The 14,889-nt window shown below is 36.1% G+C and overlaps 1 protein-coding gene across 5 annotated transcripts in view; it reads left to right on the top strand.

Moving 5' to 3' along the window:
• il6st (interleukin 6 cytokine family signal transduce) overlaps positions 1-14,889 on the top strand; it is a 98,051-nt gene that overhangs the window by 75,907 nt on the left and 7,255 nt on the right. For 4 of the 5 annotated variants that reach the window (XM_069924410.1, XM_069924409.1, XM_069924411.1 and 1 more), the window contains 5 exons: positions 429-575; positions 9,067-9,207; positions 12,807-12,903; positions 13,555-13,642; positions 14,172-14,309. In XM_069924410.1, the coding sequence (XP_069780511.1) occupies positions 429-575; positions 9,067-9,207; positions 12,807-12,903; positions 13,555-13,642; positions 14,172-14,309 (611 nt within the window). The remainder of the gene's footprint in view (positions 1-428; positions 576-9,066; positions 9,208-12,806; positions 12,904-13,554; positions 13,643-14,171; positions 14,310-14,889) is intronic. The other variant, XM_069924413.1, reaches the window with a different exon arrangement.

The raw sequence follows: 14,889 nt of genomic DNA, 5'->3' as shown, positions 1-14,889 counted from the left end.
GAGAGCTCATTTACACAATTACACTTACACAATTAGGACTTGGAGACGTGGTGATTTCTCATTCTTTAATGCCATCAGACTAGCATGGCTACTGACATACAGAGATATATACGTGGAGAGATGATATCATCACCACTTAGGGCGGGCTTATACGGGCTTATACACAACAGCTTCCCTGAGAATCAAAAAGTGGGTAGAATTTTAATGTTGCTATTTCACACTTCCTCCTGGAAGAACCTAATACCAAAAATAGTAATCATGGAACTGATTTTACCCATGATTAAAATACAATATTAGTGGCAATTGATTTTTAATTATTTTAGTAAAATAATTAGTTTGAAGTAACCTGAAAATATGATTAATGTTAAAATATGTTTTACAATGAACAGGCTATAATAAAAGTTGAATTAATTGTCCTTGATCCTTAGGTCCAACAAAGGGCCCTTTGGTTTATCTGAAACACGTGGGGAAAAAAGAAGTTGAATTAATGTGGAATGAAATACCTATTAGTGAACAGCGTGGTTTCATCACAAATTATACCATATTTTACAAGAGTGGTGATTCAAACGAATTAAGTAAGTAAAAATAAGCTTTTAACTTTATTCATAATTAATTCAGTTCAAGCTTTTCTTTATTTTCTGCTTGCCCTTCCCTGCAATTTTAAACTCTCTCACTCTTTTTATTTGTTCTTTTTTTTAAACTTTATTTATTCGTTCAAAAAACAAATAATATGACATATACCGCAATTAAACATGAACATTTTTATATATATATAAAAATATATATATATAAAAAAATCCGATTTCTTCCACCCCCCCCCTTCAGCCAACTCTCCTCAGGACAGCCATAAAAAAAGAAAAAAGAAAGAATATTTTTTAAAAATTTAAATATACATATTAAAATCTAATCAATATAAATTGAAATGTAAATATTCCGAGTATAACAGCCACTTATTAATTTAAAAATTATAATATTCATGCGAAACATATGTAATTTTTTCCATTAGTAAACAATATTTCATCTCATTATGCCATCTATTAATATCAATCATATTTGTATCTTTCCACGTACTAGCAATACATTTTTTTCGCTACGGATAAAGCTAAATATACAAAAGCAAGCTGAAACTTATCTAATCCCAAGCCTTTCAGAGGTTGCAAACTACCCAATAAAAATACTGTTGGATCTAAAACTATTTTAATCTTATACAGATATTCTAAAAACAATTGAATTTTCTTCCAAAAAGATTGTATATGTATACATGACCAAACAGCATGAAAAAAAGTTCCAACCGTATCACCACATCTAAAACACAAATCTGGTTCATTAAAACCATATTTTTAAATTTTTCAGGTGTCAAATATAATTGATGTAAAAAATTGTAATTAATCATTGCATAACGTGCATTTATCAATCTAGTTACACTATCATAACAGATATCTAACCAGTCCTCTTCAGAAAAAGTAAAACCAATATCTGCTTCCCATTTAATTTTAGATCTATCCCAACCTTTTTTATCCATACCATCCTGTAATATTTGATACATAAATGAAATATAACCCTTCTCAGAGAAGTCTCAAATTTAGTCATTTTAGGTAAAATCATATCTCTACCAAAGATCGAATTTGATAATAAAGAAATAAAGAATTCTTATCAATACCAAAATCTTCCCTCATTTGATTAAAAGATAAAAACTTACCCTCTTTAAAACAATCTCCCAAATTTTTCACACCTTTAAATCTCCAATGCAATAAACTTTGATTATGTATTGAAAAAGAAATAAGTTGATTATTATACAATGGAGTCAAAGCCAATAATTTACCCCTAGAACCTATCATTTTATTTTTTCTTTATCCATAACTTCATTAAATGTTTTAGTATAGGCACATTATTATTGTTGTAACAAATTCATATTCCACCTAAACAAAAATTGATGTATTTTAAATTCAGAAATACTTGCCACCTCAATTTTAGCCCAACTAGGAGGCCGTAACAAATCCATTAATGAACTAATAAATTTAAGTTGGGCTGCCTCATAATAATTTTGAAAATGTGGTAAACGTAATCCCCCTAACTCATATTTCCAAGTTAATGTATTCAAAGCTACTCTCGAAAATGTACCCCTCCATAAAAACTCCCTAACCATTTTATTTAAATCTCGAAAAAAAATTTTATCAAGTAAATACGGAATAGATTGAAACAAATATTGTATACGCAGAAAGATATTCATCTTAATTGTATTTACCCTTCCCATTAAATTAATAGGTAAATCTTTCCATTTAATCAAATCAGTTTTAATTTTTTTCATTAACGGAGCATATTTAATTTATATAAAGATTGATAATTAACATTCAAAATTATACCCAGATATTTAATTCAATCAGTCTACTTCAAATTAATAATATTCTTATAAACTGAATAATCTCCTTCACTTTCCGGGTAATATTTCACTTTTTTCCCAATTAACTTTATATCCAGAAAGATATCCGTATTGTATTAAACATTCCTTCAAATGCAAAAGTGACTGAGCTGGATTTGTTAAATACACCAATACGTCATCAGCAAATAAATTAATTTTATACTCTGAGAAAATTCAAATAGCTTATCGTTGGAGATTTAATACAATGTTGTTAAAAAATACGGAATTTATTGATTTTTTTTTAATTAATTTTTTTTAAAGAAAATTCTAAATCTGTTCAAAGTAAGTTTGTATTATGGGATGCTATGAAAGCCTATTTGAGAGGACAAATAATTAGTTATGCTTCTAAAATAAAAAAGAATCGATTAAATCAGAGTCTTGAATTAGAGAAACAGATTGATGAGTTAGAAAAGGAATTTCAGAAAAATGCTACATATCAGAAAATAAAATTATCTAGGCTGAAATTGAAATCTTATCAATTTGAATGTGTGATTAATAGGACAAAACAACGGTATTACAAATGGGGAGAGAGCACACAAGGTATTGGCGTGGCAATTAAAGAAAGAACAGATATCGAGGACTATTAATGCTGTTAGACAGAATTCTCTTATTACATAAACTTCGTGAGATTAATGATGAATTTTATTCATTTTATAAAAAGTTATATACATCTGAAGGAAAACAGGAAACTGGATCGATTGATTTTTTTTAATCACAGTTGAATTTAACGATATTAGAGGATGCAGATATACAGGAGTTAGAAGAACCATTTACTGATTTGGAAATTAAAATGGCTATGCTGGAAATGCCAAATGGTAAATCACCTGGTGATGATGGATTTTCAGTTGAATTTTATAAAATTTTTTATGATGATTTATCTACAGTGTTTGGGGATGTATTACATCAAGTTGGAGAACATTATGATTTACCTGAGTCTTGTTCTAGTGCTTTAATTACAGTAATTCCTAAAAAAAGATAGAGATCCTTTGAAGGTATCTTCATATAGACCAATTTCGTTGTTAAATGTAGATTATAAAATAATAGCTAAAGTATTAGTGAATAGATTGGCTAAATTTTTACCAAAGTTGATTCATATTGATCACACAGGTTTTATAAAGAATAGACATGCTTCAGATAATATTTTGCGAGTGATTAGTTTGATTAATAGATTTCGACAATCTTTAGATCACACATGTCAAACTCAAGCCCGCGGGACATATTTGGCCCGTGATATAATTATATTTGGCCAGCAAGATCATATCAAATACGTATTAGAGCTGGCCCCCTGGTCACCGCGCCAGTATAGCGCATGCACAGCTAATACTACAAATCCCAGAATGCTTTGCAAATGCATTGGCGCCGGCTAATCGCCCCCACCTCCTCTCTTTACTTTCATTAGCATCTGCGACCTGTCGCCCAACTCACATGTAATAAACCCCTTACGAAAAATGGCCAAAGAAAGACAGAAAACAGGACCTTTCAAGACAGGTGGGAGGCAAACTCTGACCCCAGAGTTTGATGAACTTGCATCTAAGAAGAGATGCCAAGTATCTGGTTTAGACCCAGGTGCATCAGAGTAAATCACAGTGTAACAAGCTAAGCTTGGATTCATATTTTCTTTTGTTAACTTTGGACTGTTCATAGTTGAAAGATTGGATTTTCATTGAAGCAAGTTGTTATTTTTTTTACTTGTTGGCTTGTGAAAAAAAAAACATTTAAAAGGAGCTTAAAGGCTATAGAGAAATATTATTTATTGAATATTTTATTTTTCATTTGTTAATGCTTCTTCTGGAAAGAGTTTAACCAAAACTATTATTAAACATTTATTTAAATAAGAAAAAGTTTAACATTACATATGTTGAAAGAAGAGAAAACATGCAGATATTGTTGAAAATTTTCAATAAATATTTAGTTTGGCCCAGGACTTAGTCCAAGTTTTTAATTTTGGCCCTCTGTGAATTTGAGTTTGACACCCCTGCTTTAGATCATCCGATGGTGATATCCTTAGATGTAGAAAAAGCATTTGATAGAGTTGAATGGAATTTTTTGTTTAAAGTTTTGGAGAAATTTAAGTTTGGTCCTTCTTTTATTGGTTGGATTAGGGCTCTATATAGTAAACCGGTAGCTAGAGTAGCTAGACGAATGGTTTTATTTTGGAATCTTTTAAGTTAACTCGATCAACTCGTCAAGGTTGGCCTTTATCACCAGCTTTGTTTGCGTTAGTGATTGAACCTTTAGCACAGTTGATAAGACAAAATACACAGATACAAGGTCTTTTTATTTGTTCTGATGAAAGGTCAACAACCTCGAGCATCATTTCTATCTTGCTGTGCACCAATGCTGTCTGAAATTCTGAATATTTCTCACCTTTCCTTCTTAATACAGTAAATTCTTAATGCTTTAAATATAATTTCCACAAGGCCATGATGTTGCACAATTTTGAAAAGGATGGAACTAAAACATTAAAGTCTGCAGACACCATAGTTGAACTAAAAACACAATGCTTGAGAAACTCAGCAGGCCAAACAGTGAGAACATGGTCGTAGATGTAGCACTTGAGAGCAGCAGGGATTACAGATGTGGAGAAGATAAAAAAGAATCCCACTGAACTCCCTTCAGAGAGAAACAATCTCACAGAACTCCTTTTGGATTGTTTGACCTGCTGAGTTTTTCCAGCATTATGTTTTTACTTTGAAAAGCTTGGGTTTGACTACCATTTCAGAAATGATGAAATTGCAATGTTATAATAAAGAAAGGGTAAGCCAAAGTTAATGTTTTTCAACTAACATGGATCACTTATAATTTCCCTTCTCTTGGTCAGTCCATAATGGCCAATAAAGAAATGGAAAAGCAATTAAACATATTTTGTGTGGGTCTTCAGAGGAGAAGAAGGTAAAGCAAAACTCCAGGAAATTATGGAAAAACAGATCCAGAAAATATGATAAACTGAAAGAAATCAGCATCGGGTTAAAAAAAATGTTGTCTGAATGTTCACTGAAAATTGATAAATCACTAGAACTTGATGATTTGTATCTCAAGGTTGTGAACAAAGTTACTTTGGAGGTAGGAAGATAACAGCAAATACAATACTAAATTGCATAGATTCTGCAATGGTTCTCACAGACTGAAAGGTAACCAATTCAACTCCTCTACTCAAGAAAAGAGGAGTGAGAAAGGAAAGACTAGTTAGCCTGATAGGGAAAATGCTAGAATCTATTATAATTTTAAATTTAAATTTAGACATACAGCTCATTAATTAACAAGCCCTTTCAGCCCATGCAGCTCCCAGTATGTTTTGAACAGTGGGAGGAAACTGAAGTCCCCACTAAAATCCCACGCAGACACAGGGAGAACATACAGACAGCACAGATTGAACCCAGGTCCCGATCGCTAGTGCTGTAACAGCGTTGCGCTAAACACGGCGCTAACTGTGCTGCCCTATAACAAGTTAACAGGACGTTATCAACAAGGTAACAGAACATTTGAAAATAAGATTGGCAGAATATAGATTTATGAAAGGGAATTTGTTTTTGACAAATGTTTTAGTTTTTTTTAGACTTGAAGATTAAGGACTAACTGTGATTTACTGTATTTGGACTAAAAGAAGACCTTCAGTAGGACGGCACTTTGATTATATTGAATAATATTGGAGCACACGCTTGAATTTAATATACTAGCATAGATGGGGATTGGATAACAGACAGAAAATAATAGGCTAATGTAACAAATAATGGTGCTTCAGATTCCTGATCGTGTTGTAGGTTGGGATTCAGAGCTTGAGATGCTGATAGTTTTGACTAAATGCTATGTGGCTGCAGGGGTGCTGGAAGAGAATCCATGGACATACAGTAGGCTTCTTCAGGTACATTCTCTGCCAAGAATGCGCCTGCGGAAGCGGCCCCTTGACTTGCTTTTAGCGCTGAAGGGACAGCTGCACCAGATGTGCCTCTGAGTGCACTCTGACTCCTGTCCCTTCGGGCTGTCAGGTTTGGGATGGCTGGCTGTCAGAGCTTGAACAGCCAGCATGGGCTATCAGCACGGGGATGTCCCGCACGTGACGTCTCCAAACTGACACCGCTACCCCATTCTCCGAACAGCCTGATATGAGTCCCCAAACTGTGGGGTGGCCGGCGCAGGTTGTTGGCAGAGAGCAGGGGAGCTTGGGGATCAGTTTGGGGATGTCCCGCCACACCTACAGCCCGTGTCGGTTGCCCCACAGTGTGGGGACTCATGTCAGGTTGCTGGGAGAGCGGGGCAGCGGTATCAGTGTGGGGACATCCCGCGCGGGATGTCCATGCGCTGACAGCCCGTGCCAGCTGGCCCTGCCCTGATGTCCTGGGGCAGGGGGAGCTGTCAGGCACTCGCCAGCTGACTGTCATCCCCATAGCAACCGCTTTCAGGTGGCTGCATTCATGTGCGGGGGGGTCCTCAGTGCTCCGGCGATTATTCCTCTCAGAGGAGGGTTACAAAATTTGCCTCTCAGGTGCCTCCTGCGCTTTCAAGTGGCCTGACAGCTGTATATTGGCATAATAGGTGGATTTACAATTGGGGATTTTGGCCACCTGGAAGTGCCTATTGTCTCTGGGGGTAGGGGGAGGGGGCTCTCTTTTGCTTCCCTTTCTCTGTCAGGGGCACTGGGCATTTTCTTCACACGGCAAATCTCTCCCTGCCTCATAGCACACTTCAGTAAATTTTATGTGATATTACACCTGTTTTATTAAATGACAAAGGAATCCTGAATCTATGTGCCTGTTTGAATTGGGATAATAAAGCAATGCTTTATTTCAGCTGTCACTATAACAAATTACAGCATCTAAATTACCTGTAAATCTGCCATTCTCCTCTTGGGAGGGAGGAGAGATGTTTACTTTATTGCTAATCATGGCTCTCTTAAAAAATAAGTTCACTGAAAGGCTTGTGCGTTGATTGTTGAGAGCAATGCTATTGGTCCAAAGTGTAAACAAAATTATTTGCAGTACAAATAAATCCCAAATCAATAATTAACTTACAAATTATTGTCTATATTAATTGTGAATGTCATAATATTAAATAAATCCCAAATCAATAATTAACTTACAAATTATTGTCTATATTAATTGTGAATGTCATAATATTAAATATGGATTGAGTTATGTTAGTTTCATTTAGATGACTCCACTTATCACAGTATCAGCATATAATATTCAACATACCAGTAATCATTTTGGCCTTAATTGGAACGGGATTTGAATTCCTCTAGTAAATCAGTAAATTCTTCTTCTGTGTTGATGATTACTGTGCAATGCAGCTCAATGCCTCTGAAATAGTTCAAAGACATACATGAGAACCAAAAGCAAGAGTTGATCTCTTAACCTGTCTTCTTCTTTCTTTGGCTTGGCTTCGCGGACGAAGATTTATGGAGGGGTAAATGTCCACGTCAGCTGCAGGCTCGTTTGTGGCTGACAAGTCCAACGCGGGACAGGCAGACACGGTTGCAGGGGAAAATTTGTTGGTTGGGTGTTGGGTTTTTCCTCCTTTGTCTTTTGTCAGTGAGGTGGGCTCTGCGGTCTTCTTCAAAGGAGGTTGCTGCCCGCCAAACTGTGAGGCGCCAAGATGCACGGTTTGAGGCGATATCAGCCCACTGGCGGTGATCAATGTGGCAGGCACCAAGAGATTTCTTTAGGCAGTCCTTGTACCTCTTCTTTGGTGCACCTCTGTCACGATGGCCAGTGGAGAGCTCGCCATAACCTGTCTATCTTCCAGTCAAGTCATGTCTGATCTTTTACCTCTGTCCTTCTGTTCAATACTAATCCCTGGTTTCCTTAATAGCCAAAAATCAACCTGTCTGTCTTGTATCATAATATTCACAGTCGTCTTGCATAAATAATTCCAAAGATTCACTGTGTTCTAGTTGAAAAAATGTCTTCAATTTTATATGATTGACTATTTCAAATTTTGTCAGAAAGATGTGAACTCCACCAATGCAATTATAGCTCTATACGCTGCTGAATTCTCACTATAGTGCAGAAGTCCTTGAGCTTCTGATTACAGCTAAGCCAAGGCCTGCACAATACCTTATAACTTAAAAAGGGTATTGCATAAACTGTAAACTTCATTAAAGAGAGCCCCCTCCCCCTACCCCCAGAGACTAATACTCAGAAGTGAACAACTAATTAATATTTTTATAAAACATACTGTATATAGATGTCCTGAAATCAACTTAGAAAGTATTGATTGTACAGTGAAGGAATTGTTTTGAATTTATTTTGTTGTCTTGTATTAATCCAGTTTTGCACTTTAAAATTGAAACTTTACAAAATCTGAAAAAGCTCTCTAAAGTTCTACAGAATTATTTCTTAAAAAAAATGCTTTGTGCAAATTTAAATTAAGTTTCCTTTATTTGGTTTGCTTCCCTTAAAAGTACACCTTGAAAATGTCTTAATAAACAACTTAATAAATTTTATAAATGCTACTTGTACTGATACTAACCTGTTCTGCATTTCTGCAGCATCAAAAAATTCACCATTGTTACTGAAATCACTCTGAAATGCTTCCAATAAATTGCTTCTGCCTAAATTACAGTTTCACTGAATGCATTTTGTTCATTTTGGTTTTGATTTGATAGAAATGTTATCAAATGTTTCTAATTCTCTCGACTTAATTTCCAGGCATTGTTGTTGATGCAATGCATCAGGCATTTGTACTAAAATCGTTAACAGGCAATACTTTGTATATGGTTCGTGTTATGGCATCAACAGTCAAGGGAGGCACAAATAGCTCTGAAGTTAATTTTACGACTTTAAATTTTGGTAAGTATTAAATTGGATAATATTTAAAATTCTCCAAATTAAATGGTTTTTTCATTGCTTATTAACTTAAATTGTCTTTTCAAGATAGTATTGCTGGGATAAATAGAAATCACTGGAATTACTCAGTAAGCCAGGCCACTGCCTGGCCTGAGTATTTACAGCACCTTCTGTTTTTATTTTGGATTTCCAGCATCTGCAGGTTTTAATTTTCATTTAGCACTGACGAATTGTGGGATTAGTTTAACTAGAATTCTTGAAGGGATAATTATGTGTCAGAACTGTAGTTGATATGTTACTGGATTATAGCAAGGATTCATTTTCTTTGAACTGGGTGTTAAGGCAAACTGGAGTTTTATGGGACAGAATTGGATTTAATATACAGGTGAGACTCCATCATGGTTAAGTCTTGGGCATGGGTGAAATCCTAAAGGAATTGGTTATTGAGATGTTGAGTTTGTAGTTAAGTGTGGCTTGGATACAAAACACTTAAAGATTCAATTTAGCTAAACTGAATAAGAATGGCACAAGGTTTGTTCACATCGCTACAGAAACATCAAACAAGGCATACTGAAGCACTGGAGAACAAAAAGGGCCACTTTATTTTTAATAAACAAATACCTCTGGTAACTCCCTTAAACTCCACTCACCTTAAATTGTTGTCCTCTGGTATTGATCATTGCCACCTTGGGTAAAAGGTGTTGGCTGTTAACCCTATTGATATCTCATAATCTGTTATAGCTCTATTAAGTCTTCTCTCATCCTCTGTCACTTCAAAGAGAAAACCCCAAGGTTGTTCAGACTTTCCTCAAAAGACATGCCCTCTAATCCAGCCAGCATCCTGGTAAATCAGCTCTGCACCCTCAAGTTTCCACATCCTTCCTATAATGAGGCAACTAGAACTGAACATGATAGACAGTAGGTGTTAGAGTAGGCCATTCAGCCCATTGAGCCAGCACCGCCATTCATTTAGATCATGGCTGATCTTCCACTATCAGTAAGTACCCTGTCCCTTCCCTTTCCCCATAACCCTTAATTCCCCTGTCCACAAGAACCTTATCTAACTCCCTCTTGAACTTATCCAGAGTATCTGACTCTACCACCCTTTGTGGCAAAGCATTCCACAGACCAACAACCCTCTGGTTAATAAAAAAAAAATTCTCATCTTTGTCCTAAAGGGGTTTCCCTGTATTCTTAAACTATGACCTTTAGTCCTAGGCTCACCCAACATCAGGAACATGTAATCAGTTTTTATCAGTCCATTCCCTTAATAATCTTATATGCCTCAATCATCTCTCCCCTCATCCTTCTAAATTCCAACGTATACAACCCCAGTTTATCCAACCTTTCGGCATGCGTAAATCCCGCCATACTAGGCACTAACCTTGTGAATCTACACTGCACTTCCTCAAATTAGGATACCAGAACTGGACACAATACTCGTGTGGTCTCACCAGGGCCCTGTACAACTGCAGAAGGACATCTTTACTCCTATACTCTATTCCCCTTTTTATGAAGGCCAACATGCCGTTTGCCTTTTTCACAGCTTGTTGAACCTGCATGCTAGCTTTTAGTGACACCAAGATCACATTGGACTTTCCCACTCCCTAACTTGACTCCATTTAAAAATTAATCCGCCTTCCTGTTACTGCCACCAAAGTAGGTAACCTCACATTTATCCACGTTAAAGTGCATCTTCCATTTATCTGCCCACTCACCTAACCTGTCCAAGTTCTCTGCATTTTCCAAACATTCTCCCCACACTTCACACTGCCTCCCAGTTTCGTGTCATCTGCAAATTTGCTAATGTTATTTATAATCCCCTTATCTAAATCATTAATATGTATGATAAACAACTGAGGACCCAGCAGCGAGCCCTGCGGGACCCCACTTGTCACATCCTGCCATCCCGAAAGTGACCCGTTAACCCCGACTCTTTGTTTCCAGTCTGTCAACCAATTCTCTATCCATGTCAGCACCCTACCCCCACTACCATGCTCTCTGATTTTACCCACTAATCTCCTATGCGGGACCTTATCAAAAGCTTTCTGAAAATCCATGTACACCACATCCGCTGGCTCACCCATGTCCACCCTCCTTGTCATATCCTCTAAAAATTTCAGAAGATAAGTCGAGCATGATTTTCCCTTCAGAAATCCGTGCTGACTTTTAATGATACAAGGTGTAGTCTAACCAGAGTTTTATAGAGCTGCAACATTACCTCGTTGCTCTTGACTCAATCCCCCGACTGATGAAGGCCAGTAAAAATACAAAACTGGGAAAACTCATCCGGTCAAATATGACTTTTTATGGCAAAGATAAAGATACATAACCAATGTTTTGGGTTGACTCCTTTATCCAGGTACCTTTATGAAGGGCTCATATCCGAAATGTTAGTTACAATAACTTGATGAAGGGCTCATCCGAAACTTTGGTTATGATATCTTGCTTTCTCTCTTCCATGTTTAATTCTGCCAATTATAGTATTCCTTCTGCCTTCCACTTTGAAGACCACCTTTCAGATACTTTAATTTAGAGATACAGGAGGGTAATGGGCCATTATGGCCCACGAGCCCATGTGACCAATCCACCTACCAATACCCTCTTGACTAAATTTACAATTTAAATCACTTAAAATTTGAAATATTAAAAATTATTACTGGTAACTTTATTGTATGCCCACAATATTTTACCATCAAGACACTGATCTCTAAGAAGAGAGGATCGTCTGTTTTATACTATTCAATATGGACAAGATAAAGGAGATGATTGTGGACTTCAGAAGAACCAGAAGCGATCACCCTCCAGAACACATCAACAACTCTGTTGTGGAGAGATGGAGAGCACCAAGTTCTTGAAGTTCACTTAACTAGTGACTTATTGTGGACACTCAACATCTCCTCACTTGTCAGGAAAGCACAACAGCGACTGTACTTTAGAAGACAAGCGGGTAAGGCTACCGGCCACAACTATGTCAACCTTCTACAGGATCTCTATCGAGACCATCCTGGCCGGTTTGGTATGGTTGTTGCAAAGAAAATGGATTGGATGTCAATCCAGAGAACCATAAGAGTGGCAGAGAAAATCACTGGAGTCACCTCCTCCCCCCCCACCACACCCCACCATTGATATGCGTTGATTGAAGTGAGGACCCTTTCCATCCCGCACACAGCATCTTTCAACTGCTGCCATTAGAAAAGAGATTCAGGAGTATCAGAGCCAACACCACCAAGCCAAGGAACACAGTGAGAATGCTGAATGACGAAAGGAACTGCTCAGACTAACCATCTGACATCCTCATATTTACAAAACATACACACAAAGTTTTTTTTTGCACACCCAAAATGTCAGTATCTGATTACCAGCAATAGTTTTGTTTGTTTCAGTCAAATTAAATAAAGAATATTGATCTTTTATAGTCTAATCTATGAATGTTATTTATACTATGTAATATCTACTATTACATTGTAATATCTACATTACATTAAATATCTGCATTAATATCTACATTAAATTATGTTGCACATATTGATACAAATACTTTTAATTGTTTTCAAATAGAACTGCCAGTCTTAATGTTACTCCTTTGCTTATCTTGGCAGCAAAAGGTGAAATTGAGGCAATTGTTGTACCAATTTGTCTATGTTTCCTCTTAATCACAATGGGAGTGATCCTTCTCTGCTTCAAAAACAGGCATTTGTAAGTATAATTAATTTATGCTAGTGATGTTCTACTCGAACTTTCAATAAACCTTCTAGATCAACAATATTTTGTCATGGATTTTGTAACTGAAGAGTAGCGTCCGTACAGTCATATGAGTGTCCAGATTTTCCCCTTTTTCCTCCAATCTTTACAACTCACCTTATTCATGACAACGTCAAATCCACAGACTGCAGCTTCACCTCTTCCTCTTTTGTCTTATTTTTTAATCCCAGAATCTTTCCACTGCATAATTAACAAACAAATAGCAGAAGTAGTTACAGTGCAAGTCTTTCTCCAGTGTCCAATTTGCCTGCCTTGTTCCTTGATCTTGATAACCTGTAATTCTTACTACAAATAAGAGACTGCAAAAAAAAGTTACCAGCCTAATTTGTCGACAAAACAAAAATAAAATGGAAAAGTCACAAACTAAGCTTAGTTTATACAAATATAAATGAAATATAATGGAAATCTTAAAATAACAAAGGGTTAATGAGTAGCAAATAGGGTGAGCAACAGTTACATTAGTGGTTTTGGTATCATCTATGACCAGAACAATAAAAAGACATAGTACATCTGCCATCAACAGCTCCAACTGACAAGTACCATGGGAGATCCACTACTTTAATTTTTTTTGTTGTTTCTTTACAGGATTAAGACGTATGTTTGGCCTAATGTTCCAGATCCTGCAAATAGCAGGATAGTTGATTGGTCATCCAGCAATGGAAATCTTACCAAGGTATTGCTTATCATGTATGATTTACAATACAGGTATTTGTTTTGTGAGGCAATAAAATTAAATGCAATATAATTATAGTAGTTTCCGATTGTGAAAGATGGACGTTATGTTAGACCACCTGTATGTAGTTGACATGGATGTGTTTAACTGTTGCTGCTAATCTATTCAAGATCATGTAGTTACTACAAACTATTGAAAATAATTTTCCCAGGTAATGATAATAAACAACAAATGGCAAATTTATCTGAAGACTAGATGCACAAAAGCACTCAATAGGGACTTCTGAGTCATGAAACTAAATTTGCAGAAATGGACTTACTAAAGAAATCCAAATTGCATTTCTCGCCTATTGAAATTCGATACATGTTAAAAATTTTGATTTTTTTTTTTCTGAATTTGTTTATTACTTTTGACACATAGAAAATTCATAAAGGTAGGTTATATATTGACAGTAATTTTCTGCAATCACAATGCTTAATAGTTCTTTATGACAAAAACAAATTTGTTAATTGTTGTTCCCTTTCCAAAGACATGGATCAAACTTGGTTCAATAAAAGTGTACCAGGGCTTGTCAGAAGCAGCATCCAGGAAACCTATGTGCCACTTTTCTGATGCTGCAACACCAGATAACGTGCTAAAGAGCAAAAACAAGATGCAACAAACAGTGGTAAATAATTCTCCAACCAATGTATCAGATGAAAGCCTTGAGTTACGAAGCACATAGACATGAATGATAGCAGATCATTAAAAAGCTAAAAGAAGAAGCCTCTGAGAACATGCATTTGAAAGATGATATATTCAAGCTTAATAACAGAATGGATGATACAACTCGGTTTCTAGGATCCCTTCTGTGAGCCTCACCATCACAAAAACACGGCTTTCAGATAAATCAATTCACTCCATGTTATTTCAAGTCTTGACTGAGAACACTGGTAATGGCCAAAGTTGTGGGAGCAAAAAACATCTGGGATGTAATATTGAAAATGTGTTTCCAATTACAATATTACATGTGTCAGGTAGATACCAATGTGGAGAATTGTCCAAGTATGCCTTGGTCATTTTAAAAAGTAGAACAAATCTAATCCATTAAATTATTGCCCCAATTATTACACTCAGTCAAGAACAAAGTCACGAAAAATAGAATCAAATATGCTGTCAGGTGCCCCTTGTCAATAATATGCTCACTTGTGTGCAGTTTGGATTTTACCAGAGCAATTTGATTCCAACTCCTCCCAGACTTCTCTTAA

The sequence above is a fragment of the Narcine bancroftii genome, chromosome 3, assembly GCF_036971445.1.
Source record: "Narcine bancroftii isolate sNarBan1 chromosome 3, sNarBan1.hap1, whole genome shotgun sequence".
NCBI classification, from domain to species: Eukaryota; Metazoa; Chordata; class Chondrichthyes; order Torpediniformes; family Narcinidae; genus Narcine; species Narcine bancroftii.
Note: the sequence above shows the minus strand (reverse complement) of the source record. Positions and strands in the feature narration are given on the sequence as shown.